Source organism: Coprinopsis cinerea, assembly GCF_000182895.1.
Source record: "Coprinopsis cinerea okayama7#130 chromosome 12 map unlocalized cont3.12, whole genome shotgun sequence".
Taxonomy (NCBI): Eukaryota; Fungi; Basidiomycota; class Agaricomycetes; order Agaricales; family Psathyrellaceae; genus Coprinopsis; species Coprinopsis cinerea.
The window spans coordinates 387,324-414,335 of record NW_003307533.1 but is presented as its reverse complement, the minus strand read 5'-3'; the positions used below and the strand labels follow the sequence as shown (position 1 = coordinate 414,335).

Here is a 27,012-nt window from a genome sequence, read left to right as displayed (position 1 = left end):
TGAAGAGAGATCCATCACGGAGAAACGACCTGACGACATTCGAGGTTAGCACCCATCCACGAGGGACCACGACTCGGACCACTAAGGCCAAGAATTGGATCACAGTGGCTTCAGGGCCCAGGCTATCAGCAGAGCGGTAAGCGCCAATCCCAACAACGATAATCACTCTTTGATTACCGACGAGCAACAGCCGAAGCATTACTGTCATCGCACCATACCTCGGCCACCCCCATCTTTCGGCCACTGTCACAAATGTCACATCCGGCATTAGCCTGCCGCTAAGGCTATAATTGAAACTCCGAGCTTTCGTCCACAGAAGACGCGTCGGAGACCGTAAATCGACCAGATGTTCCCACAATTTCGTCCTGTTATCAGCGGCTCCTTCGGCCAGGCGTGACAAAGCGTGACATTTGCCCCTCCTCCAGAAACCTCACTTCCTCCTCGATTTCGCTCAAATAAAACTCACTTTCATCATTAATACGTACAGGATAGGCCGTATCTACAGAAATTTTGAAAGAAATTGACCGACTTTGAGGAGATCTGGAAAAGTGGCCGAAAGATGGGGGTGGCCAAGGTATGGTGCGATGACAGTAGCGACTTGATCAGACTACGGCTTCTGACATGAAGCTTCAGCTGCTTACCTTGAAAGCTCCTAGGACCCGAGAATACAGGGTCAGCCGGCTGAAATCAATATCTAGGCTGACATTGTAGGCGACACTCAAATTCTCCACACATGCGTATCAACATTTACTGCGTAAATCCTTGTAACAGTGAAGTTCACAGTGAAGTACCAGAACCTGACAATACCTGTGCTTTGTCCAATCACAGGGAACGCGAATTTTGGCGAAGTTGGGATCGGAAAAGTTCCAGGCTGCAGGGTGAACAAACTTCAACAGTCTATGTAAGCTCTGCTAGCCACATCCGAATATCATTAGGCTACTCAACGCTTCTACGGTAGAAGCGTCTGACCCATTCGCTTGCGACGCGTTTCAGTGGAGAAGACAGTAGATGTCACTGTAACATATACAAAAAGAGGCTACAGTAAAATGTGTAAGGACATTGAACTCAATGGCTACCTAGTATCCGATAACCCGGGTCGCCTGAACTATACTCAAACACTATATGACGCCAACATTCCGCCAGTACTGTATCCACTTCCGTGCATCCTTCGAGCTGAGTTGAGAGCCCGAGTCCCAAATCCGTTGCAGCGTCCTACAAGAAGCCATTCCCTTTTCGAAAGTGACTTTCGGAAGCATCCCTAGACTCTCTGTTTCATGCCCCACAACGGCGGACTTCCTACCCTCCTCAAGCCCCAACCGGAAGAAATGTAACAATCGCAAAGCAGACTGAGGACTCGTTTTGCTTTTCTCGTCCTCATTCTCGACCCGCTGGAAAGAGATGGAGCTTTCGAGTCTTGAGAGCCATTCCTGATACGGCACCAACGAAAGATTCAGCGCTTTAGAGACTGGCCTTATGATGTCATTCCAAGGGACAGGTCGAGGATGGACGATGTGAATGTAATCTGCGCTGGTGACGAGAGTTTCCACGATCGCACTGGCTGCATGATCGACAGGGATCCACGATATCGACTGCGACGAGAGTTGAGCATTTGGCCATACAGAAGAGAATAAGCGACTTACACTCTCGGCTTCAGGAAGGCAGCCCAAATAGACTCCAGACTGAACCAAAGCAGGTACCCAGTGGGAAGGATCCCAAGCCCCATGATGATCACTCCCGCTTAGCACTCCCGCTCGCACCACCCTCGTCTTCAGACCGCATCGTTTCCCAGTGAGTTGAACGATCCTCTCAGCAATCCATTTAGATTCCAGGTATCCCGCGCCAACAGCGGGATGGGGATCGCACAGATGTTGTTCGGAGAGCAGCGGCGTATGACGCGGGCGATCTATGCAACCGTCAGTATCGAGGGAAGGTGGGTCTGTGGAGGAGACTTACTGCAGAATATTCCAGTCGTGCTGATAAAAGTGAAAGCTGGGCCAAGACTACATCGCTGAGCGAACTGTAGCAGGTTGCGAGTCGCGACAAGCAATGGTTCGTACTCCTCCAGGGAAAGGACGAAGTCTACGGTCCATGCTAACGAAAAATGAGTTTAGAGCTTCGTGATCCGTGATCCAGAGACATGACTCTCAGCATACCGTTATGTACGATATCCGTAACCGATGATTCCATCTGAAAGACCATCAGAATCCATTCGAGGAGACCGACGGAAGATGTCCATTACTCACCAGAGACAGCGTGGTATTGTCCAAACCATAGTCGTTTTTCAGAAAGTCAACTTCCAGGAGCATCAGTTTGCGTGACGAGAGAAGGTGGCTGGGTAATCTTAGACGATCGAAACCCCGTTGCTGGCGTTCGAGCAACGATGAAGAACCAGGTCGATTGAGAGCAAATATACGTTCCACAGTATCGTCTTGCACCAAACGTTGAAGTAGGTGACTCCCTAAGGAGCCTGTCGTCCCAGTCACTATGACGGTGCGGAGCGTGCTCGAAGGGCGATTATTTTCGAGGGGGTGCACTTCGTGTGTGATCTGGGGAAGATATCGCTCCACGTACCCCTGCATCGTTTCGGGTTTGGACAGCCCTTTCTTCGTCTGGTCTACGGGCAACAATTGAGCCTGCCGCCCTCGTGCCGCCTGCTGCTTCATCCTATGCAGATCATTCAAGCAGGTGCTGGCGAGAAGCTGGATTTGTGAGACCTCAAGGATTGGGCGTAGGCGGAACGAGATCTTGGACGCTGATAGAGAGTCGATACCATATGCCGTGAGGGGAGTAGCGGCTGAGAAGTCGGATTTCGCTACCCCCAATACCGAGCAGATGATGTCCGCAATCGCGTCAGTTGCAGGTCCCTCCGTAACAGCGACTACTTCATCAGGTGGGACGAGATGTTTGCCTATGCGAGGCATTCCTACAGCCTTCTCGATTACTTTCCAATCCAGGGTTGGGATGTACCGAGAGAATCTGTGGCCGCTTTGGAATTTGCAGATGGCATCTTCGAACCATGGGATCATATCTGGTCACATGAGTTTGCGTTCAGCGTTGGTTGGGATGGAACCGTACCTTCCGCGCTGATCGACCACTCCGTGAGACGACGAAGTTTGACGGCCTTCCTTTCGTCTGCACCAGCCAACATCATCGTCGAATCCAGGATTCCAGGGCATACGAATGCAAAGCCGTTACGGAACTTGGCGACCTCTTCTTCCAATGCAGCGTTCGCCCTAGAAACATAGGTATTATTCAATAATCAATCGGAAATACCAGCCTTGCACTTACGCATTGTAGTTGGTCTGGCCTGGGATGCCTATAAGGCCAGTGACAGAAGAGAAGGCGACGACGAAATCCAAAGCCTCGACATCGAGATAACGATTCATGGCCTCCAATACTCCCAGCTTGGACCGATAAACGATGGAAAAGTCTTCTTCGGTGAGGTTCTGGAAGTGTCGATCCCTCAAGACCCCCGACAACACAACGCACCCACCCACAGCAGGACTGACGTCCAGCATGAACTCGGCCATTGCGCCCGGATCCGTCGCATCGACAGCGACCAAGCGGATATGGAGATCTTCGCGTCCCTTCAAGTACTCGAACATCCGCCGGACAACTAAGTTTTCGTTTTTCTCCAGACCCGCTTCCCCAGAACGAGAAGTAAGAACGATATTACGGGCACCTCGCTAAAGGACTATAAGTATCTTACCCGAATGATTGAGAACTAACGCACCTGATACATGAACAAGGCCAGATGTGCACCAAGGGTTCCTACACCTCCAAGGAGAATGTAGCTCTTCATGGAGTCAAACTTGGCTGATCGAGGCTGTTCCCGAACTAACTCGTCACTGGCGGGTATGGAATGATGAACTGGAGATATCGTGTGGTCCAGGAGGCCGTGGGGGAGGTCGATGTCGCCAATGCGATCTTCCATCAGACTAAAGACATGCTGGAGAGCGTCATTGATGAGTGAGGGATCTTTCGTGAGGGTATCTTGCAACTCTTGAGTCCAGTTGTACAGCCGGCCATTTTTCTGCAGCAGGGAACGAAGAACTTGCTGGTGCGGTTTGTCTTCGTACTCGGTGATGATGAGGTCGAAAGGGGCACCCTTGATATTCGCGAGTTCGAGGAGACTGGCATCGTTAGGGACGGTTGAAACTGCAAGGTGCAACTGTCGATACACCTCAATAATGGCGTGGCTTGCCAGAGAGCCACTGTGGGTCAAAAGAATCCGTTGGCGAACCAGGCGGTTCCCGCGGCAGAACGCGCTGATCCCAGGCGCCAAGAGGGCAGAGATAAACCCGGGAACAAGGTGGGGGACGATTTGAATCGAGGAATGCAGGCATTCAGGTAGATGGTGGACATCGTCGACATCGATTACAATGTTCTCCTTGGGCTTCTCGTTGAGTATTCCGACGACGAAAGATCCGACATTGAACGTTGTCCAGTTGGCGTCTGTGACCTGCCCAACAAAACCTACGACCTGTCCTTGCTTCGACGACGCCTCGAGTCGTACGCCGATGTGGTCCAAGGGCAGTAAATCCTTATCTTCCTTCCTTATCCCCCGGTCTGGACCTTTCCCATTGGGTTTGAAGCTGATAGGCGTGATTCGAGGGACGGAGATATCACCATTCTCCGAGATCCAAAAGTCGGTCTCGTCTTGCATCCAGATGGGAATGGTTGAAAGTGCCTTGAGCCTCGCTTCTTCGTCGAAATTTTCCGGGTATTGAACCAGCCTGATCGTCCACGACGAACATTCCTTCCTCAAAGCACCCACTAACCCCCTCGCTGCCCCTCCGTCACGACCCTCCTTCGTTATTATCCAGACGTCGAGGGTCTGGAAGATGTTCAGCCCGCTCAGCTCCCATTGAAGGTCGGCTTCTTCCCCATAGCGATAACTGAAAGTGAACGAGGACTCAGGCTTGTACAGGGCCTCACACGGCTTCTGAGTCGATAACGGTGGGGTTGATGCCTCGTGCGGTTTCTCTATACCATTCGGCTGTGGGTAACCATTCGGCACATTAGACGGCGGGGATGGTAGGAGGAAGCCCGGTCCAGAGGTTATGGGTGCCCCTTGACGGTCGCAAACCAGCTGAGCAGCAATCTCGAATGCGACGGAAGGTTCGGCGATAGGCTGAATACGATGCTTGGCGACTTTAAGACCTTGAAAGGTGCATAGCCGAGTACCTGAGTCGTTGAATACACCAATATCGTAGACAATACCGTCTGGAGGAGAATGAGCCTTTTGTCGTCGTCGGAACGATTTAGCTTACCTGGAACCCACTCCTTCAACTGAATATGCGCGTAAACATGGTACGGGAAGTAATGGCGTCGAGGCTTCTGATGAACGACGAAAGCGTCAATCTTCGAAGGAAGATAGTATGCACTGGGATTGTAGTCTCCATGAAAGGCCTTGTATGCGGTCACCTGCAGACAAGCATCGAGGACAGCGGGATGAAGGAAATAGGCCCCTTCCCTGTGAGACGCACGGACACACAGTCGTCAGATCATTGAAGGTGCTGAAGCTCAATCGGTGACTTACTCTGCCAGATTTGTATCCAGGCCCACAACCGAAACCAAGGCTTCCTTGAAACCAAAGTAAACGTTCGTGACGCGTTGGAAGTGAGGCCCATATGACGAGAAATAGGACAGGGAGGAGTAGAATCCGGAGTGGACGTGGTTGGTACACCGCTTCCTGATCTCAGAGAGGTCGACGTCGGGAAGAGAAGGTGGGGTTTCGAAAGACAGTAGTCCCTCTGCATGAAGCCGTTCAGCATTATCGAGTCCTGAACTTGTGGTGCCCGTGGTTTTCACGGTCCAGTGTGCTCCATCAAGATTAATGGCGATAGGTACCGGTGTTTCTGAGGACAAGGACAAGATCCCGCGGAAATCGACCTTGAGTAGCGTCGTTGCTCCAAATTCAATTGCCTATCAACAAGGGTTATCAGTGGATATGGTAGGGAGCGATCAACTTCTTTAAATACAAACCATCTCAAGGAATCCAGCAGCAGGCATAATGGGTTCTCCCCTGATGATATGGTCCGCAAGGCTGGGGTGCGTATCTTTGTTGAACCTGAGGTACTGGTGATTGAGAGGCCCATTCCTAGGCGATATTTGCTTGTGATAGCCTTGCGTGTCTGGGTAGAGTGGCCACCGTTTCTTCGCAAAAGGATACTTGGGCAGATCCACTTGCGCTTCATAACAAGCACAACTGTTTAGCAGAGTGAAGTCGACGCAGTTATGGCCCGCTACAGACAAACGACCAAGCACTGTCAAGAAGTCAACGTGCTCCGTCGTCGATGCCCCTCGTTTGGGGCGATAAACTGTTGGTAGGACCAGGGAATCGAGTGCCATCGAGGAGATGTAGGATCCAAGGACCGGGTGAGAACCTATCTCAAGGAAGGTAGCAGTAGGGTGGTCTGTAGTCAGGTTGGTAACAGCGTCGACAAAGAGAACAGGGTCTCGCGTGCTTCTCCAAAAGTAGTCGCATTCGTAAGCGTCAACGAGCTTGCCTGTCAGCGTGGAATAGGTTGGAATGCATGGTTTGCGAACTCCGGGATATCGCTTGAAGAGTTGGTCCAGCGCCTCGAGGTACCGTTCCCAACATGCCTCCATCATCGACGAGTGGATAGGTACTCTTGTACGGATCTTCCTAGCGAAAATCCCCAGTTCACCCGCAGCCCTGACAACGTCATCGACGGCTCGTTCGTGGCCCGCGATGGCCACAGCGGTGGGTGAGTTGTAACAGGCCACGTCAACGACTTCGTCAGTTCGTCGTGATTGGTCTATAAGCTCTTGAACGTCGTCTAGAGTGCACGAGACAGCAGCCATAGCTCCTCCCATCTCCTCAATCGGGGTGAAGCACTGGCCCCGAATGATTGCTAACTCGACCGCCATAGCCTTAGGAGCGGCACCTGAGGCATAGATAACCGCCGTTTCTCCAGCTGAGTGTCCTATCAACAGGTTCGGCTTGACACCAAGGCTGACGAGCAAGTCGAATAGCGCGATCTGGAAGATACATATTGCTGGTAGGACGAGAGATATTGGCCACGGTTCTGGAAGGTTGGTGGACTGCCCGGCGAAGAGATGGTGATCGTGGATGATCGACGAGTTTGTGATACGGCGGAACACTTCGTCCATCTCAAGAACGCTTTGTCGGAAGGCTGGGAACGTCCCAAAGAGCTGGCGCCCCACTGACGCAGCGTTAGTGACGTTTGTATGGCACAATGCACAGGATGAACATACTGTCTACGTGTTGGGTACCTTGACCAGAAAACACCATCGCGATAGGGAGTGCATGTCGGGGAACGAGTTGAGGTGGTGAGAAGGATGGGGGCGGGTCACTAGGATGTACAACCGCGAATGACCGCCACGTCATTTGTCTCGATCTACGGCCAAGGACAGTAGACAACCCAGCTAGATTGGCATGCTTGTTGACAGCCCTCTCCCGCAAATCGTTACTGATTTCGGTTGCGGTCCTGTTAGAAAGCCCTCCACAAACGAGGAGGGTCGGTAAATCAACCTTGCTCGGGAAGCGCGATAGCCTGGGTCTGGGCGGTGCAGATTCCAGGACAACGTGGCCATTGGACCCTCCAATACCCGAAGCTGCGATGGAGATCAACGGCTTGCGACCGGAGGGAGTGGGCAGTGGCTCTGGAAGGAGAGGAACCCTCATGCGAAAGGTGTACCATCGTATGGCGGGATTCAAGGTTTTGATGTTAACTGTAGGCGGTATGGTTCTCCTCTCGAATATTGAAAGGACCTTGGACAACGAAGCAAGGAACGCTGTAACTTCAGTATGACTGAAATGCGACTTGAGTGTATGATCGTCTAAATCTGACGGAATGGTGAACAGACCCTATATTTCCTTTCACGCTGCCGACCAGGAGCTCCCTCTCGCGCTGGAAAGCCTCCCCCACCCAGTTTGCTTCCGTTGGATCGCCTTTGGCTGTCCCTAAGAAAAATGATCAAGATGACAAACGGTGCACGAGCTTCAAAGCAATCTACCCGTGGCATGTAGCTCGACGAAGTCGACATCGCGCGGGCTTCTTCCCGCCCTCTGGAAGGCTTCTATCATCGCAGCGCGTTGGGACTCGGCGACAGGGGCCCCTGGAGGCGCTCCAGAACCCGAAGAATTGATAGAAGACCCTAGAATCTATGTTCCGAAGTTAATCAATGTTGTTGATGTAAGGAATCTGCATACAGTGCCATATATGTGGTCGTGGTCGCGAAGGGCATCTTCTAACGGTTTTATCACGACCACCACACAGCCCTCAGCTCTTGAGAATCTAATGGACTCCATGTTAGCCTGCAATTCCATGCAACAGGCTCAACTGACACTTACCCATCTGCAGAGATATCGAATGGCTTACACTTCCCTTCCCTGGAGAGAAGCGACCCTTGGCTATAGGTAATCCAGTCCACGAGACTAAAGATGAGAGATTGAGCTGATGGGACTGCGTCGATTGAAATTGATCTCACCGGTGATTCAATTGACACCCGCCTACGATAGCCGCCTCGCAATCATCATGTATTAGGCCTTGGATTGCGAGATGCATCGCGGACAATGTAGAGCTGCATGCAGTATCAACAGGGATCGACGGTCCCAGTAAATCCAGGTGACACGAGATCCGGTTCGCAATCATGCTTGGATATCCTGCAAAGGAACCGCGAACTTCTAATTCATCCTTCAGGGACAGAAATTAACTTTCACATCCTATCCGTGGTCAAGAAGCCAAAAACCAACCGGTTCCGCGACGTTGGTCAGCTCGATACTGGTTCCTGCTGTATAAACACCGACTCTTTTCGATCGGTAGTCAATCCCAGAGTCAAGGAGAGCTAGAAAGCTGTTTTCAAGAAGTTTGCGCGTGGCTGGTGCCATCGCTCGTGCATCCGTTGAAGAAATCCCGAACTCGACGTTGTCGAACAAATCGACATCTTTCAAGAATGCACCTTTCTGCGCATGGATAGTCCCCAAAGCATTCCCTTTCCATCTATTCTCAGAAAACCCGTCAGTTGGTCTAATTTCCCGGTGGGATGGACTTACGCTTCGAAATTAAAACGATTGGTGGGTAGCTCTTCATATGCATTCCCAGAGTTGAACAAAAATTCAAAGAAAGAATGGTGGTCTAGGTTTTCATCGGAGTAAACCCCACTCGGGAGCTCGACAGACACGCCCACCTATAAACGCTTCAATGTCTACTCCGGTAAAAAGGCTAAAACACGTACAATCGCTATGGGTCTCGTTGGAACTGGCATCGTGAAGGGCTAGGAGTGGTCAAGGTACAAGCAATCCCACAGCTGGGTCCAGCATGATTATACTTCCTCGAAGCTCATAGTCTTAAGTCCGATCCTTGAATTGCCACGACAAGAGTATGTTGGATTCCCGAGTGATGGTGGTTGAGAAGTAAAAGGTTTCTAAAACCTCCAGCCCCGACTTCCAGATAATGTCCCCGTGCGAATGATGATGCCCGATTTTCCCACCCGATTCCTGCCCTTTTCGACGCGCCCATTCGGTTGAAGTTCTTCCAGTCAATGGATCTGCACCCTTCTTCGAAGACTAACTTGACTGTTGCACTGGGACATGATTGATATTCTGGTTTCCTTACAGATACCCCCTCCGGGGCTAACGGCTCAGAGATTGTATCCAACCAAATTTTGGGTATCTGTGCTTCTCCTTCTCCCGCCCCTGGTGAAACGAGAAATGACGCACTTCTTCTTCTTCTCTGGCTTCTAATTATGTGACGGGACTGATATCATGGACGGACATTACTGTAAGTCTTAGCTGCATCTCCAACTCAACGATAGAATTCCCATATGCAATCCTATTAACCTCTTGGGAAACTTAAACCGGGTACTGAAGCAAGCAGCAGTTTCCCGCATATAGGCGCGTCTCACCCTAGCTCAACTGATCTTTGACTCGATTTCTAGACTATGCTCGGCAGAGGTCAAGAAACCATGCGGGCTCTTGTCACCACTGGCGACGGAACTTTCGAGCTCCAAACAGTAGAGATACCCCGTCCAGGACCTTCAGAGGTCCTGATCGAGGTCAAAGCAGCTGCTGGAAACCATACTGACTGTAGGTGACCACAAACGCTTCTCGTCGCACCTGGCATATTTATAGCCTTTCGATAGGGAAGACACTATCTAGCCATCCGAGGGCAGGGAATGTCATGGGAGCGGATTTCTCCGGCGTCGTAGTCTCGCTTGGAGCGGGAGTGCGTGGTCGCGAAATAGGTCAGCGAGTTGCCGGATGTGTTCGAGGAAGTGAGTACAAGCTCCTGGAGACGGTGCCGTTGATCCCTGATTTCAACTACTCCTCCAGATACAACACCGAACGGGTCCTTCGCACAGTATTTGTGCACAGACTCGAAACTTCTCGTCGACCTCCCTGATCACGTATCTTTCGAGGAAGGTGCTCAACTCGGTGTTTCTATCTATGCAGCATGTTTGAGTCTTTTCGATTTGCTAAAACTTCCACCTCCAACCACCACCGCCGCTGATGGCCAAAGTGTCCCACCAAACGAGATTCTGGTGTGGTCTGGAACATCGGTTACAGGGTACTACGCTATCCAACTGGCAAAACTCGCTGGACTACGCGTGATATCCACCTCATCTCCTTCCCACTTTCACCAAGTGAAGGCAAGCGGGGCTGACTTGGTTTTCGATTACTCGGACTCGTTCACCCCGCGAAGGATATATGCCGCGACTGAAGGACGACTGAAACTTGCCGTGGATTGTGTCAGCCAAGGCATGACTCCCGCCCAGGTCAGCCACTGTCTGAGCGAAGAAGGCGGCAAGATAGCGACGGTTCTTCCCTACAAAAGCCGAAAAAAGGGAGTAGAGACCGAGCTTGTTTGGGTGTACTCCATGTGGGGAGAGGTACGTTCCACGCAACGCATCGCTCTCGGGCTTCACTCTCAGTTTGACAAATGGTACTGTACTCAGGAGACACAGCAACCGCTTTACTATCCCGCATGCCCAGAACGATATGAGGCCGCGGTAGGGTATAGCAAGATGGTGTCTGAGCTATTGGCTCAGAAAAAGCTCACGGTTGGTCCCATCAAAGTGTTTCCCAAGGGCCTTGCGAGTGTTACTGCGGGGCTTGAGCAAATGAAGGCTGGCAAGGTGTGTGGCAAGCAAAAGGTTCCCCTCTATACCACAGCCAACTTACATCGTCGTCGTCCCCTAGGTTAGCGCCGAGAAATTTATTTACCGAATCTCAGACACCCCTGGACTCTGACCGGAGTAAGCCATAGCATCTGAGTGTGTCTATGTGGAGATAGATCCCGTTCCACTGGGATACTTAGCAATTAGGGCCCGTGACAATATAGCAACCACTTTATCCGGTCGGATAGACCACTTGTCACCTCCCTTTCCCTCCCATGTCAGGGGCGAACCTCGCGGCCAACGTCGAGCTCTAAAAGTAAGTATCAAAGAGCAAGTGGATATGCAATTAAACTCGATGGGCATATGGACGTCTGGCATTCCCAGTGGCCCGTCCTGAGAACAGTCTGCACCTGTAAGGCAGGAGCTAACGAGAAGGGTGGGGCTTCGCCGGTCCCTCGACAGCAGAAGACGGGCGTACCATCCTTATCTGTCAGAAACTGGCCCCGCTTTTGCCCCGCATTCCGTAATAGGAAGCCAAGTGATTGGGCGCTTATTTAGACGCGTGCCAAGATAGTCTCCTTGAATCAAACGGGTATACAGTCTATGTCTACGTCAATAATGCCTATGGAACTGCAACTAACACATCAGGGGTATCATTGTCGGGAAGACTTCTGTTCAGTCCCAAATTACCTCGCTCGACCCTCGCCCTGTAACCTAGAACAGCGCTCTTCCCCATATACGCAGCCTCCACTTCCTCGCTGAAAATCTTTATTGCGTCAAATTTTCTCAGAACGCGCTCACTATCAGGATCGTCCCCAACAAGCTTTATAATGTTATCTTTTCCGAGGGGTGGCGAGCTGAATTTCATGAGCTCCGCCCCATATCGCTGCCGGGTATGGAGGACCTTATCTTCGTCCACTAACGGGTCAAAGTACCTTTCGCAAACTTCCATGACATCGCGGACGGTGGCGTCCGTAAGCTTTTTCTGACTGTCGGCTAAGCCGAAGATGACTATCATCGGCAGCGAGAGCTTCTGTATCAGCATGTAGAGGATATGAATGAGGGAAGAGTGCCCACCTGGTCTGAACATCTCGAATGCACCGTCAAAGTTTTCCACGCTGACATCGCCCAACACCAGTTCTTTCTGCAGATGCATTTGCTTATAGGCTCCCAGAACGACAAAAAGGAATCTTCAGTGATGCACTACCGTCAGTTCGACGATTTTTCAGCTCCAAGGAGCACGAAGCTCGAGCACTCACCGTGTATGCGAGATTCCGACTTTGGCGTCATGCCATGCCTGGGCCATAGGCTCGCTTACCTCCCCCTTGATAGACGCACAGATAGTCAAGGCAGCTGATAAACCACCAGTCATTGCGATGTGGACCCCAGAGGAGAAGAACGGGTCCACAAAGTCTGTTACAAGCGAACAAACGCCGCTGTCAGATACCACCATAAACTCAAAAACCCTCTCTTCAGAACTCACTAGCTGCATCTCCAATTATGCGGAAATGGTCTCCCGAGTACCGTTTAGCTGAATAACTGAAGTCTGATGCGCTACGGGTGCTGTCTGGGATGAAACTTCCATTCTCTCCAATGAGTTCGCGAACACCTGGGACGTATTGAAGCTGGTCCAGATAGTGTTCAGTCAGTGACAACTTCTTCCCGTCTGGACCCAGCTGACTCTTCTTCTTGTTCGAGTTGGTGATGTGCATGACAATGCCAATCGAAGTCGTGCCATTGTGGAGAGGGATAACCCATGCCCAGCCTGTCTCGTCTGAGTTCAAAGTTAGCCACGTACGAAACGGGTGAGCTCAGGGATACTACTTACCAGTTAACGCTTCGAACCACGCAGAGTTGGCCTTCTTGGTACCCTCGCCATACCGCTTGCAGTCTTTCCAATAGCCCCAAACAGCAACGTTCCGCAGATTCTCCCTCATCTTCCGGTTGTTGAGATACCTCGTCGACATGAGACCCGCCCGTCCTGAAGCGTCAATGAGCCAGTCGAACTCAATCTTCCCCGAGGTTCCATCTTTCCGAGTCCAGTTGGCAGCCACGGGACGAGAACTCTTGGGATCCCCTTCGAACTCGATGTTCTCCACTCTTGTTTCATCGAACGTCTGAGCTCCTTGGGCCTTAGCGTGGCGGAAGAGGATATCATCCATCTCGGAACGAATCTAGGGCGGCAGTTAGGGGCTGAAGGAGGAAAGGGCACTCTGAATCTGTACTCACAACGTTCCATGTCTGGTAGTCTGGACCGAGAGCGCGAAAGTCCGTGTCTAGCAGTCTTTGAGTGACTACGACCCGTGATAACGATACGATGACTTACAGCTCTCGCGAAGCTTTGGGACCAACTTGAAGCACGCGCCAGGCTACCAAAAGCATCACAACACCGAATCCACTTCCGACTGAAAGAGCCAAATACCTTGACCAAGAAACCGTGCTTCACAAACTCCTCTTTCACGCCAATGAAATCCAGGTAGTTCCCCAAGGACGGCAGCATTGACTCTCCTATATGATACCTGTGAGTGTCGTCAGCCATCTAGAAGGAAGCTGAAGGGTTATAATTGCCTACAGACCTGGGAAACTTGGCACTCTCGAGGAGGGTAACTTCATGCCCCTCACGAGCAAGCAAGGCGGCAGCACTGCTCCCCGCAGGCCCGCCACCAATGACGAGAATAGACGTTTTCCGAGGCTGTTTATTGAGCGCCTAATCAGTTCACTATGCTGAACTAAGAAAAGATATGGACTTGCCACTTCAGCCATGTTAACTCTCCAGAATCACGAATGTAAAAGCTTCGTCACAGTAAAGCAGCAGCAGTCTCTCTCTCTGCCGGGTACACTGGAAAGCGTGGGTCTCACAGACACATAATGAGAACCCCGCCTCATATACCCTTTCGTGACACCATCCCGGGCTCCCCAAAGACTCCCAGACTCGTGAGTCGAGACACAAGAAGCACCCAGGAATTCGAAGAGTAACTGCGCAACCACCGCCGTTCTCCCCCTCGTCCGCGTTATTTCGAGGGTTGTCACTGTAACTGTCACTGCGGCGATCAGTCTACCCTGGGCGTGTTCGAGGAAATAAGCGGGAAGAAAGTTTTTGACTTCTTGTTCCATCCCATCCCCTCCAACAAGTTCCACACTCCAGCCGTGACTTCCATTAGACCACCATACTTCATTCGGCATTCTGAAAGGCACCCTGGGATACTTACTACGGGCTCCAGCGGAAGTTCCATAGTACTGATACTTTACAATGACATCGAGTGTCAAAAAGGAGAGTAGAGCGCCACTGGGAGAGGGATAAGAGTGGAAGAGCGATCGAAGCGCAGGAATTAATGGACGCCCGTCCTAAAGGAAGCTCCATCCGCGTGTAGACAGGAGGGAGGAGAGGCGCAGTTAAGGTCGTTCCTTGTGCGGCGAGATGCAAAACCGAGATTTAGGACACCACTGATTCACACTGGAGGTGCCACCTGAACGCCGCCAGTCACTGGAGCCTGGAATCCCTGTCACCCTCCAAAACCACACCAGAGTTACTGCCAGCCTCCCATCATGGTCAATGAATGAAACTACAGATTGCCTGGAGCCCAAGTCGAATTAACAAGAGGGAATAAGTTAGAATTTGGTGCAAGTACACTGAGCGGCGAAGAAACGGGGAACAAGTCGACAAGATAAGGAAAGAAGTAATTAATCAAAGCCCCCTAACAAGTAACGTACCCCTTCTCAAGATCTCACGTATGACAATAATACACGTATGGCAATAATAGCGAAGCAGATTATTCTGGGTCGGTGCTAATCTCAGCCAGCATTGTCACCGCCTTTTCAGAACGGGGTAACAGGCGATATGGGAACGGGCTTGGGAAGCTACAAGTCAAGAAAAGGAAGAGTCAGTCAATCAGTCAGTCAGAAAACAGTTGGCGAATGAATTGGGAATCTCAGAAGGACGGAGAGGGTGCAATGGAAGACGAGACGATGAAAGGAAGAAGGGGTGGAGAAGAAGGGTGAAAGAAGTTGAATGGAAAAACACGGGACACTCAGCGGTAAGACTAGCACGTACCTAATAGTCCCAGTCGTGTAATCCAACGGGTCTGGAAGAACCGGGTTCCCAGACTCATCAAGCGCAGGGAGGACCGTACACGTAGCGAGGGAAGTAGCGATGATAGAGAACAGCGTGTTCTCAGCTAGATGCATCCCCGGACACACCCTCCTTCCAAACCCAAACACAAGATCATTGACCTTGGTCATCTCCGCATCCGAATTGCCGTAGCGCTCTGGCCTGAATTCCATAGGGTTTTGGTAGACTTCGGGGTCGCGCAGCATGTTCCTGGAGTTTACAGTTGTATAGAGGGTGGACGTTAGAAATGCGATAGAAATGTAATGAGCAAGTTAAGCTGGTGGCTCACCAAACGTTTGGCATGAGGATCGCGCCTTTGGGGATATGATATCCTTCATAAACGTCGTCTTCTGTCGAGCTGTGTGCAATGCCTGGAACGAAATAAAGTCAGCGCCTTACTCCAGATCTCACTTCAAGTGTTTATAGCTAACGCACCCATAGGAAAAGCAGGCGCCCAACGCAAAACCTCAGTCATAACACTCCGCACATACGGTAACGAAGCACGATCAGAAATAGACGGGAGCCGATCCGAACCAACGACCGCGTCTATCTCTGCTTGCGCTTTCCGTTGCACGTTAGGATTGAGGATCATGGCCATGAAGAACGATAGGGCGCTGGATACGTTCTGGATTTTTTTCAATGGATGTTAGCACGAGTGTTGGTTGGGACGCTGCCTCGCGAACTTGAACTGGGTGACCGACTGACCGAATCGAGACCGCCACCCATGACACTGGAAGATGCAAATGCGAGTGTCCGCTCTTCTTCGGCGCTAAGCGTCCCGCTTGATAATAAGTTTCCGCATAAGTTGGGCATCAGAGTCTTTCCCGTTTCCTGGAATCATAATAGTAGCCATCGTTCAGCTCTCGTCGAAACGAAACGATTTGAAAACAAGCGAACGACTCACCAAGTTACGTTTACACCATTCATACGGGGTGAACGTGGCCACCCGCACAACTTCCCTCCACTCCCTCGCAATTCGGTGGAACCGCGAACCTGGCATCCACTCCGGTATGTGCTTCACTGAATTTCAATTGGGATCGTCATATTAATAAACGTTAACACGATAACCACAATCTTCAAAGGAGGCTGACTGAAGACAAGGCTAAAACTCACGAAAAGGTAGAAAATCAACAATAAAGTTCCCTGGTGTCGTCGCGATACTAAAGTTGTGCATCGCTTGGAGGGGAGTGGTGAGGATTGGGTCGTCTTTTGATTGGATGTAGTAGCCGTAGGTGATACGGATGATGATAATGCCTACTCGTCTTATTAAACCATTACACAGCCGAGTGTGAGTGAGCATTCCCCATAATAGTTGTAGCCAGAACGTCGAAGGCAGAGAAAGTCAAGGGGACTTACAAGGCGATCTCTGACTTGAGATTCTCCGGGTTGGCAAGGACGTTTCTGAACAAGAGTCTCGTTTCTTTCTCCTGCAGGGGGGCGTAGCGTCCTACCACGCCCTGGGCAAAATCTTGGGCCACAACACGGCGGTGTCTCCGCCAGCTTTCGCCATAAGGCATGATTGGGAACATCGTTCCATAGCCGCTTCTAGAGAGATGGGTTAAGTGAGAACAATGATAATAATAAAGAGTAGTTAGCCGTGGGGCCTGAGTGGTCCTTGAGGAAAGCAAAGGGTGTATACTGACAGTTCACCAGCCATAACGAAGTGCGGCCTATTCGAGTTCGTAGCTGACTTTTTGTCCAAGAGGTCGAGCGCCGTCTTGGCCGAGTTGATCACGACGAGTGGTTGACCGAGGATATCGACTTGGAATAAATTGCCTAGGTCGTTCCGATCCAAAGAAAGTTTAAGCGGGGTCAGCGGAATTGGTCTCGTATGAAAGAAAAGAATTCAGGAAACGACGACGAAATAGCAAGAACCCTCGACGAGATAAGATTCCACGACGAGGGATAGCAAATCAAAGCTTCCACAACGAGATAGCATGATCATGAACTCACCATATCGTTTAGCCCATTCCGCAAAAACCAGCCACGGCCTCTCCTGCGGCATCTGCAGCACATTGCCGATAATCGGGAGTCGCCTTGGTCCAGGTAGTCTTTTCCTACGAAGAGCACCGACAGTACTGGTGGATTTGAGAGTACTGGAGGAGTTGAACCAGTACCATAGTACACCCGAGGCTGCTACAGCTGGGAGGAGCGGGAATTGGTACAAGGTGTCCATTAGAGCGGGGAGGAGGACTGGCGACATGGACCCGGAGAGGAGGGAGGGAGGGGTGGAGACGGGAAAGGCGAGAGCGCAATGGAGACGGGAGAGGGGCGGAGCCGCGAAGAGGGTGCAAACCAGAGAGGGACGGGGACGACAGGAAAGAGAAGAGAGGGAGACGGAGGGAAAGAAAGACCCTCGTAAACCAGATCGAGCACTGTAATAAACGTTTTAGTTAGCTCTGATCACTGGTGCCAACCTGGAAGGAGGGCACCGAAAGCCCACAAGTCCATAAGTAAATACATACATACCATCATATACCGTATCCCGTCATTTACCACATACCGGCGACGTATGCCGTATACCGCATACCTGCTGCAAATCGGGAGGGAGCCACACAAGTGGCTCCTATGGCAGTGGCAGGTAGCCCATTCGCCATTCTAGGAATTATTGAATTATTAGCGCGAATCGAATGGGACGGACGTTCATCCTCGAATTGGACTTAGGCATAGATTGCGGGTGTCGGTTCCAAGTGCTTCCTATACAGTCAAGTCAGGGGGGTGACCTGAGTGTTTGACGGGTAAGTCACCTAGCAAGTCAATCGTCAGCGCGTCAGCCAGCTCATTCAATATTCAGTCATGGTAAAGTTACATACGCAATTGAAAATGTCCAAGTGAGTGATATCCATCCGGTTAGAGAGGATCACGTACTCCTTACTAGTATGACAATGACAGTCGGACACTGGCAGGATCTAAAAATGTCTTTGAATAGTAAAGTAAGTAAATTCGGATTCGTTTGTTCGGAGTACATATACTTACTATAGCCAGTTTATTCGGAAAGGTAAGTTCGTTTGGAACGACAGGTAAGTCAGGCACGTACAGGTGGCGACGACATGTGGCGACGACGGGCGCCTGTTGCCGGCTGGAGAGCCCCACTGAGTGCCGTGCCATCCAATATGTCGCCCTGTAGGATATTATTCAAGTTGTGTCATTATTCAGGGAAAAGTCAGTCTCCAGGTTACCGCTCGCCAAATTACCGCTCGCGACTGGCATGTCTAGGGTTGTAATTACACTTGATTACTTGAAGGGTGCCTTATTACCCCACAGAGTCTCTATGAAAAAGTCCATTAGCGTCTCGGACAGGGGGTGGATCACTGTCGCCACTGTGTCCATGCGATGATTACGCACCTTCACCATGATGGAGCCTGTGGATCGACGACGACACTACGCAAGTAATACGTAGCACACTATACTAGTAGTATGTCAGTGATACATACGACATAATACTTACGGTACGGCCCGCTGAACAGGCTGAAGCTTGTTGAAGGGCGCTTAACCGCCGGTGTCTGTCACGGAGTGTCACGACTCATGTCATGGCTGAGGGATGAGGGTCCAGACAACGGGACAACGGACAGGGCGGAGCCAGACGACATCGGAGGCAGACAGGACGGACAAGGCGGAGGCAGACAATGGACAGGACGGGGACAGACAACGGATGTAACGGAAGAGAGGGTGTTGCGGCGTCCACGGCATTCAAGCACGTCACATCTGGGCATGGCAGGGCAGGACAGAAAGACAGAAAGGGGTCGCTTCACCAGGGCTGGTACTGCCAGACGTGTTGTCGTAATTTACCCGCAGAGTGGTTTGTGCTTTATGTATGGCGAAGGTGTAGTGGATCTTTGAGTTCTGCGCCGCGCTCCACCGACAGGGCTTGTAGCTGGAATCGCTAAAAGGTCTCCCAACCGAAGAGCAGAGTACTGATTACTAGTGCATTCCCAAGTCAGAGTTGAACAGGACGTTATCGGATATCCTACTTTCCTCCCGGAGGCGAAAAAGCCCCATACACGCTTGAAGCGAAGTAAATCTCGTTTCTTGAATATTAATATAGAAGCTAGAAGCTCGACTGCATCAACTAGGCTAGACTCGGACAGCGGTCAGATCACGAACAGATATAGCCTTGAAGCTTTGAAGGAGCGTCCGCACCTGCTGGGGACTCCTTCGAGAGGGATGACGGCTATTTGCCAGGCGCCTTAATGACTGCGGGACAAAGAGGCATTCATTCGCGTCGTCCAGGGCCGAATGCAAGTAGCACCTCCCAGGCCCAAGTCGGAGGACCGAGGACTCGGGAGGGCTGATTCCAGTTGGAGACTCAGCGAATTAAATCACCGGAGTCGGATCCAAGTCCCGTAGTGTTGAAGACGGGTAGCCGAATCCTTGACTCAGAGGAAAGGTATGAACCGTCAAGCTCGAGCTTTCGAGGCCAGTCTTTTCATCTAAGTATTAGAGATTGTAATCAGTGAACACCCTGTCAAGTTCAAGAACAAGCAAAGAAAACGGACACACGCACCAAAGAATCACGTTGAAAAAAGAAAGGTAAAAAAGCCTATCCCAAGAGAACGACTGAATAACCGAACAACGAATGAATGATTGAATACACATGTATTCCCTCAGAACCCTCGCTCCGAACTCGACTAAGTCTACTCAACCGGCAGATGCTCCTCTGAATCTGTCATGTGGACAACGCGACCTCGTGGTTCTGAACTGTTATGGGATCCTTGCCGTTTGGAAGCCCTCGAAAAGCGGAGTTTTCGTATGTATAAGAAGTAGGATGTAGGAGTGTTGGAGATGGATATCTCTCTATTCCCTCGTTTTCTGTTCCATGGCTTTGCGGAATGTCCACGATGGTCGCGATGTCATCGCGTCGATTTCTAGAAAATCGATCTGCTGTGGGTGTGTGTTCAGCGGTTGACTGGGGCTAGAGAGGCAGGCCTTGTAGGCGATTGAATACTAGAGCTCTAACAACAGGTTTAGTCGTTTTCAGCTATGGCATCGAGAAAAGGCTTACCAGATACCCTTTCCCTCACCCAGCCGCAACGCTACACCATCACCACGAGCCATTTACGAGAACCACAAGCACACAAAAAGACGGGTTTCACGGATTCCATTTGGTATTCCCCAGCGCAGCCGATATTGGTGTTTCACCGGTCGAGGACACCCTCAGCGTCAATGCTGTGGTTGGTCATTGACAACAACAACGTCAGCAACAGCGTCAAGAGAGTCCAGATCGAGACGCACGTTCAACAACACCGCCGCGGGGTGGCTGTGCCCCATCAGCGGTATCAGCGCCAGGGCTCCAACCCAGCAGCTAAATGGACGTCAGCCAGCAAGCCTCGCTTGGCTTTCATTCAAACCGCCACCAACCAACCCACCGCCCACCCACCTGTCCTCCACCCATAACCTAGTTAGGGTGTATTGGAAGTTGTCTTTGAGGTGTTGTTGACGAGGACGATTTTAGAAGAGGAAGATGACCAAGTTCACGCCGGATTCCGCTCTGCAGCTGTTGTTCGACCCCAACCTCATCCCAGCCCATGTCAAAGCAGAGCTCCCTCCCGACCTCCACGTACGTCCTCTTCCCTCCTTTCCTCTCCTCCCTTCAACTAACCACGTCCCTATGTATCCAGATGCGCCCCCTGGCCCGCACCGACTACCACCGCTCACACATCCCTATCCTCTCCGTGCTGACCCAGGCCCCCGATCCCGGGTTCGCCGGCTACCAAGCCACCTTCGACGCGCAACGCGCCTGCCCCGACACCTACTACACTCTCGTCATCGTGCACAAACCGACCGACCAGATCGTCGCCGTCGGCTGCGTCTTCATCGAGCGCAAGTTCCTGCGCAACCTCGGCAAGGTGGGACACATTGAGGATATCGCTGTGAGCAAGAGCATGCAGGGGAAGAAGTTGGGTCTGAGGGTTATACATGCTTTGACGGGGATTAGTGAGGGTATGGGGTGTTATAAGACGATTTTGAATTGTAGTGATGATAACGTTCGTAAGTGGCCCCTTTCTCTTTCATTTGGTTCGTGGGTCTCCGTTAACAACGTCCCTATAGCGTTCTACAAGAAATGCGGCTTCGAGAGGAAAGAGAACGAGATGGTGCGTGTCCTTTCCTTCCCTACTCCATCCCTCTCCCTTCCCTTCCCTCTCCCCATCCCGAACACGACTGACTGACACCACAACACAAACACAGGCCAAATACAACACCTCGCCCATCCCCCGCGAGCGCATCATTCCCAAGCTGTAGGCGCCCCCTCTACTACTATTAATCTAGACTATTCCGGGTACTCAACAGGACTATCTGTTTCTTTTTTTGGTCTCTTGGCTTTCTTCCTTAATGGGTGCGATTATAATACCAGGTCACCTTCGTCTGAGCGGAATAACGATAACGGTACCGAGGCCCAGGCGGCGTCTGAGGCGGCCCCAAGTTCAACAACGTCGATGTCTAAGTGGAACGGTAACGGTAACGAGGCAACTGCAAGTTCATCGGAGGAGGCCACCTCGTCAGCGAGTACAGAACACGGGTCGACTTGCTCGGCGACACCCCCCTCTTCAAGTTCTTGGTGGAGTCCCAGGTCTCTCCTTTCTTGGTGGTAATTCCCTCGTCATTTCTTAGTTGGTGGTAGTTCCCTGGTCACTTGCTTGGTGGTAATTCCTCTTTCACAGCATTCCCTTTCCTTTCTATCTATTCTACACGCCCTTGTCTGTATTATTAGATCTCCCGTCCTCTTTTCCTTGTTACGCACCATCCCAATCTTTTCTGTCACGCACCATCCCCTCTTTTACACAGCAATCCATTCATTAGCACGGCTCTTCCTTCCCTCTTTCTCCTTGGACTTTATTTATTTTCATATTCGGGCCTTTTGTACTGTAGATCTCTTCGCAATCCCTTTTTTCATTTGCAACCCCTTCAACTCTTCGGACATTGCAGCGCTTTTTCAACCCCTTGGACATCGCAGCGCTTTTTTCAACAACTTCTTGGACATTGCAATCCTTCTTTCACACCTCTTCGGACACTCGGACGTTTGTTTTTGTTTTTGGTTTTGTATAGTATAGAATTCACCCACATCGTCACATCGTCACATACATCGCTCAAGCTTTTTGCCCATCGTCACCGGGAGTTCGAACAGATGCGATTGCATTCAACGAAAGTTAAGCTAAGCGGGTCAGGGCTCAGGAGACCTTGAGGGGCTAAGGGCTGAAGCTTGAAGCCTAAAGATGATAAGAGGCTGATGTACTATACGGTCTATTCTTGCAGGAGGCAGAAGAGGCCCCATCGACTTGGCAGCTTGAACGAATGAACGCAACGTCCGCTCGTTCCGTGGAACACACTGCGAGGTATATACTGCACTGTGCACAGGTTCTCGAAGCGAGCGCTCGCCGCTTAGCGCTTAGCCTGTGTATGTACACCTATGCTCTATTGTACACCTAGGGTCTATCCGGTCCATAAACACGTTGAAATTAGACTTATACAGTACAAAAAAAGACGACCGAACCGAAACGAGATACGAATAAAGTTAACTCCGCAATATGTGTGATGGTAAGTAAGTTCGAATGCATGTATGTGCGGGATTTTGAACTTGACTTTGTACATAGTAGCACATAGTCGAATAAACGAGATGGTATGTAGCCTTGGGGTTTCTTCTCTCCGCCCCTCCCAAGGGTCACCGGTCACCCAGCGAACACCCAACGCTCTTCCCTCCTCATCCACCAAACCCTTAACGCCAACCTTCAACCCACCCACCAACCGAAACACCGGCGAGTCCCAAGCCCCTAATCATACATCTTCATAACCTCCTCCAACGCCTCCTCCTCAAACGGGAAATCGATAAGGTCTCCATAGGAAGAATCGTTAGGGTCGTCTGAGAGCATTCGAAAATCGTCGTCCTCGTCGGCGGCGGCGGCGGCGGGGTCCTTATCCTCGTGTTCATCTACTGCCCTACCCTCGTGTTCCTCTTGATCTTCAATTCGAGGGTTACAGAACCCAGTCTTGGGCACCGCCCTCCTCGCATTCACATTCGCCCTCATCCCGCCAACACCACTCCCACCCCCACTCCCAACTCGGCGGTGGGGATGAGGCGAATCACCTTCACTACTACTCGTCTGCGAACTCGTCGGGCCTGGATGCACGAAGGACGACGTCCTACTAGTATTCGACGGGGAGGAGGTGGAGGCGGCGGATCCAGACGTCGTACCCGATAGCGCAGATCCAGATGCAGACGAGGAGTTGGTAGACGTCGAACCACTCGACCAAGTCCGTTTGAAAGCTGAACTCGCCGCGCTCGTGGCGGTGGTAGCACCCGTCGTCGCTCCCATGGCCCTAATACCCGTCGTCATCGCCGTCGTGGTCGTCGTCGTCGAAGCACGATTCAACAAAGGCGGTTTAAACCCCCTCTGTTTAGTGGGCAACTGCTGCCCGTGCGAAGGAGCTGCATACCGGGACTGACTCCCCATTCCTACTCCAAGACGCGACTGACTTGCATTTGGCGCACCAACTGCCCCGTTTGTATTCGCGCCAGACGTCGTCGTAGTGGAAGAAGAGAAGGTATGCACACGACGCATACCCAATACCGGTGGGCGTCGATTCTGCTGTTGATTCTGCTGCTGTTGGTGTTGGGAGGGTGGAAGAGCAGGAGCGCCGTTAACGGGCGACTTGGGACGTGCATTCTGAGCAGGGGGTGCGAGACGCGTTGTTGAAGGTTTCACAGTCACACCGGTCGTCGTCGTAGCCGTAGTCGCGATCGCGGTCGCAGCCGTAGTAACAGTTGAAATCGCAGCAGTCGAGTCGCTCGAGATTGAAGAAACCGGACCAGCCGAATTCGTCGTCGTTCTCGACGTGATACCAGGCTTCTGCTGCGCCCACAAAGGCCTCACGGCCGTCCCACCGTCCACATGCGGCGTCGAGTGCGACCGGGAGAAGGATCGAGTCTGTGGTGGTAGTGGTGGTGGCGGCGCGTCGGCCATAACCGCATCCTCGACATCGCTCTCGGGTGGCAGAGCGGGTGGCGGCATCCCATCCGCGTCCACCAGCTCGGACTCCGCACCCCTCACGGTTTCCTGTACACAGTATGGATCGTCGTCGATGTCCATCAGCGAGGGAGGTCTTGAGGATCGCGTTCGTTCCCTCACGGTGCGATCGGTACCCAAAGCCCTCCCTTTTCCCTTCACATCCGCTGCCCTCCCTAGCACTGGGTCCACAGTCACCGTCCTCCTCCTCGTCAACGGGTAGGGCTGTCCAGCCGCGGTCAAATGCGCATGCACATTTGTGCCACCGTGACCGTGCCGCCCGACCCTGGAAAGTGGCTTCTTCGCCACCTTCCCCGTCCTCCCCAATCCTTTCCCCGCCGCCGCCGCCGCTGCATATTCCAAGTTTTTGGAATGTAGGTTCTCGTCGACTTGAGCTTTGACGTTTTGGAGTGCTTGGATGAAGTTGGCGAGGGAGTCTGATGATGATGATGATGAGGAAGAGTTTGAGTTTGAGTTTGCGTTTGCGTTTGCGTTTGCGTTTGATCCTGAGCTTGTCGTAGTCGTGGTGGAAGAATTATAAATATCCCGCCTGGAGATCGCTGCTAGTGCCCGTGGTCGTCGTGGTGCCGAGGTGTTGCCCTGTCTTGTTTGGGGTTCTCCGCCCCATAGCAGAGACGACGGGCCTGCTATCGCTGAGCCAAATATACCTGTAGACATTACGATGGAGAGTCATCATCAGAAAAACTTGGTACACAAAACGAGGACCCAAAAGGAAGAAAGAACGCAAAAGGAAGTCTTTGAATTCCAAAGGAGACCTGAACGGTGATTTAGAAGATGGGATTTACTCACTACCAGTGGACAAACTCTTCCTCGGACTCCCATTCGGTCCTCGAAACGCATTCTTGCGTTTATCACCATCGCCACTACCACCACTACCACTTGCTTTATCACCATCCCCACCACCTGCTCGACCACCACCACCACCAGCATTGACGAGCAACGATTTCAATGCCGGACACGCTTGGGAGCTCTGCCACCGCACTTGGATCTCGTCGTCCCGAGGGCCGTGGTCGTTCGCGAGGTCGGACTCGTCAGATTCGTCGAGCCAGTCGGTTGTTAGGAAGTCCATCGTCGGTGGCTCACTAAAAAACCTGGACGGGTTTTAGTGTCGGATGAGTTGGATTTGGATTAGGAAGGTATTTAGAGGTGGGGGAAGTTCACGTCCAGCGTAGGGAGAGAGTTCAGCCTCGGAGGACTGGAGATGGTTGGACGACGTGTGCGCTTGAACGGAAGAGGAGATTCTAGAGTGGATGACTGGGTGCGTGCACGACGAGGGGCGCGTATGTGTGGATGGTGACGACGACGCGACACGAAATATTGGGATGATGATGGGAAGGGAACGACGATGCCGAGAAGTCATTTGGCCAGGGTTCCGCCAGGCGCGGGATTCACGTGGTCGTGTACCTACCTAACTCTCACAGTCACATTGCGAGATCTTATCTTATCTCTGGGCGCTTAGCTACCTGGCAGTGATCATGATGAGGAAACGGGGATCGCGTTGTCAGTCCCTCTTCCAACATTACGAATATCACTCAGGCTATATAAGCTATACAAATGGCTCAATTGCATAGAGAGAGGCTCTACTAGTACATGTCTACATGGCAAAGTAGTTTTACAATGAGGTTTCTGATTTAAGAGATAGTAATCTTCTTGGGAGGCATCTCAGCCGCCGACTTGGGAAAGGTAACCGTCAGAATCCCATCGTTCAAGCTAGCCTTGATGTCTTTATCCTATAACCACCACAACCCATCAGTTCAATCCCTCAATAACCAGTACCAAACCAGTAGTACAAAGTAATATAGTTACGCACCTGGATACCAGCAGGCAACTGCAACGTCCTCGACAACTTTCCACTCGACCGCTCCCTAATCGCATACCCGCCTTCATCCCTCTCTGAAGATGTCTTGGCTTCAGCCGAAACAGTGAGCCGGCCATCGTTCACGTCGATGTTCACGTCGTCTTTTTTGAGACCGGGCAGCTCAAAGGTGGCGGTTACGACGTTGTTTTTGGAGTCTTCGTGCAAATCCATTCTGGAGTTGTGATTAGTATTATGCAGTTGGTGAGAAGGGAGCTGAGATGGGAGGGCATGGGGTAGAGGAATCCAAGGGGGGAAGGCAGAGAGAGGAGAGAAAACGCATGCGTACCTGGGCTTCATAGGCCTCATAACAGCCCCGCCTTTATCCGCACTGCGGTGCTGGAGCTGACGCTCACCCGACGTCGTACGCGGGTTGTTCGTAAGGATATCATCGATGAAACGATCAAAATCGTAGTAGGGCTCGTAGAACCAGACGTTGGACATCGTGACAGTACTACGAGTATAGTGGTAGTGGTTGGTTGATGGGGTGAAAGGGTGGACGCTTGAAACCGCTCGAACGGGGAGAACGCACGCTTTTATACGACTCGGACTTCTGACTGAGTTTTAGTGAGTCGCGGAATCCGAATCGATCGTGTTTCACTAGTCTCACTCCCAGTCGCCCAGGCTCCTAATCCTTCGACTCCTGTTCCATAGCCCCGACCCCTCTACATAATAATACACACACGTTCTCCGGGGCCAGTCTAATCTAATACCAAAACTGTGCAGCACAATCCCATTGCAAGAACACATTACTCAAGCGTTGTAGAATGCAGAATGTACCTACAAAAGTACACAGACAAACACTACTACTCTTCCGCTTGAGTGGACTTTGCCGGCAGTTCAAGGCCATCACAAATTAGAATCCTCGCCATCAGATTTCAGGACTGGGCGCTTATGCGCTGAGGCTTGGCGTCACGAAG

The 27,012-nt window shown here is 51.6% G+C and overlaps 8 protein-coding genes across 8 annotated transcripts; 3 read left to right on the top strand and 5 right to left on the bottom strand.

Moving 5' to 3' along the window:
• Positions 1-1,118: 1,118 nt before the first annotated feature.
• Positions 1,119-8,077, bottom strand: CC1G_05873 (CurK protein; the record flags this gene model as incomplete). Its single annotated transcript, XM_001834684.2, has 13 exons — positions 1,119-1,589; positions 1,641-1,903; positions 2,154-2,187; positions 2,244-3,028; positions 3,076-3,233; positions 3,289-3,686; positions 3,734-5,226; positions 5,274-5,476; positions 5,543-5,928; positions 5,989-7,193; positions 7,246-7,802; positions 7,858-7,954; positions 8,008-8,077. The coding sequence occupies 13 exons, from the start codon at positions 8,075-8,077 to the stop codon at positions 1,119-1,121; spliced, it is 6,120 nt and encodes a 2,039-aa protein (XP_001834736.2).
• Positions 8,078-9,841: 1,764 nt separating this feature from the next.
• CC1G_05872 (dehydrogenase) lies at positions 9,842-11,242 on the top strand (the record flags this gene model as incomplete). Its single annotated transcript, XM_001834683.2, has 5 exons — positions 9,842-10,078; positions 10,135-10,266; positions 10,325-10,881; positions 10,948-11,127; positions 11,192-11,242. Exons 1-5 carry the CDS (start codon positions 9,958-9,960, stop codon positions 11,240-11,242), a joined length of 1,041 nt encoding a protein of 346 aa, XP_001834735.2. The 5' UTR covers positions 9,842-9,957.
• Positions 11,243-11,731: 489 nt separating this feature from the next.
• Positions 11,732-13,940, bottom strand: CC1G_15391 (hypothetical protein; the record flags this gene model as incomplete). The annotated part of the gene is made up of 9 exons (XM_002910067.1): positions 13,861-13,940; positions 13,686-13,801; positions 13,532-13,628; positions 13,436-13,478; positions 13,339-13,385; positions 12,938-13,283; positions 12,593-12,883; positions 12,369-12,522; positions 11,732-12,299 (listed from the first exon to the last, which is right to left on the bottom strand). The coding sequence occupies exons 1-9, from the start codon at positions 13,870-13,872 to the stop codon at positions 11,732-11,734; spliced, it is 1,674 nt and encodes a 557-aa protein (XP_002910113.1). The 5' UTR covers positions 13,873-13,940.
• Positions 13,941-14,786: 846 nt separating this feature from the next.
• CC1G_15390 (cytochrome P450) lies at positions 14,787-17,420 on the bottom strand (the record flags this gene model as incomplete). The annotated part of the gene is made up of 10 exons (XM_002910066.1): positions 14,787-14,967; positions 15,161-15,427; positions 15,507-15,588; positions 15,653-15,842; positions 15,923-16,048; positions 16,122-16,237; positions 16,331-16,479; positions 16,574-16,762; positions 16,861-16,993; positions 17,171-17,420. 10 exons carry the CDS (start codon positions 17,418-17,420, stop codon positions 14,880-14,882), a joined length of 1,590 nt encoding a protein of 529 aa, XP_002910112.1. The 3' UTR covers positions 14,787-14,879.
• A 2,960-nt stretch (positions 17,421-20,380) lies between these two features.
• Positions 20,381-20,611, top strand: CC1G_15389 (hypothetical protein; the record flags this gene model as incomplete). The annotated part of the gene is made up of 1 exon (XM_002910065.1): positions 20,381-20,611. One exon carries the CDS (start codon positions 20,381-20,383, stop codon positions 20,609-20,611), a length of 231 nt encoding a protein of 76 aa, XP_002910111.1.
• Positions 20,612-20,678: 67 nt separating this feature from the next.
• Positions 20,679-21,457, top strand: CC1G_05870 (glucosamine 6-phosphate N-acetyltransferase; the record flags this gene model as incomplete). Its single annotated transcript, XM_001834681.1, has 4 exons — positions 20,679-20,774; positions 20,836-21,205; positions 21,266-21,309; positions 21,404-21,457. The coding sequence occupies 4 exons, from the start codon at positions 20,679-20,681 to the stop codon at positions 21,455-21,457; spliced, it is 564 nt and encodes a 187-aa protein (XP_001834733.1).
• A 1,526-nt stretch (positions 21,458-22,983) lies between these two features.
• Positions 22,984-25,306, bottom strand: CC1G_05869 (hypothetical protein; the record flags this gene model as incomplete). Its single annotated transcript, XM_001834680.2, has 2 exons — positions 22,984-24,884; positions 25,027-25,306. The coding sequence occupies 2 exons, from the start codon at positions 25,304-25,306 to the stop codon at positions 22,984-22,986; spliced, it is 2,181 nt and encodes a 726-aa protein (XP_001834732.2).
• Positions 25,307-25,868: 562 nt separating this feature from the next.
• Positions 25,869-26,536, bottom strand: CC1G_05868 (small heat shock protein; the record flags this gene model as incomplete). The annotated part of the gene is made up of 3 exons (XM_001834679.1): positions 25,869-25,967; positions 26,048-26,267; positions 26,382-26,536. 3 exons carry the CDS (start codon positions 26,534-26,536, stop codon positions 25,869-25,871), a joined length of 474 nt encoding a protein of 157 aa, XP_001834731.1.
• Between the last annotated feature and the right edge of the window lie 476 nt (positions 26,537-27,012).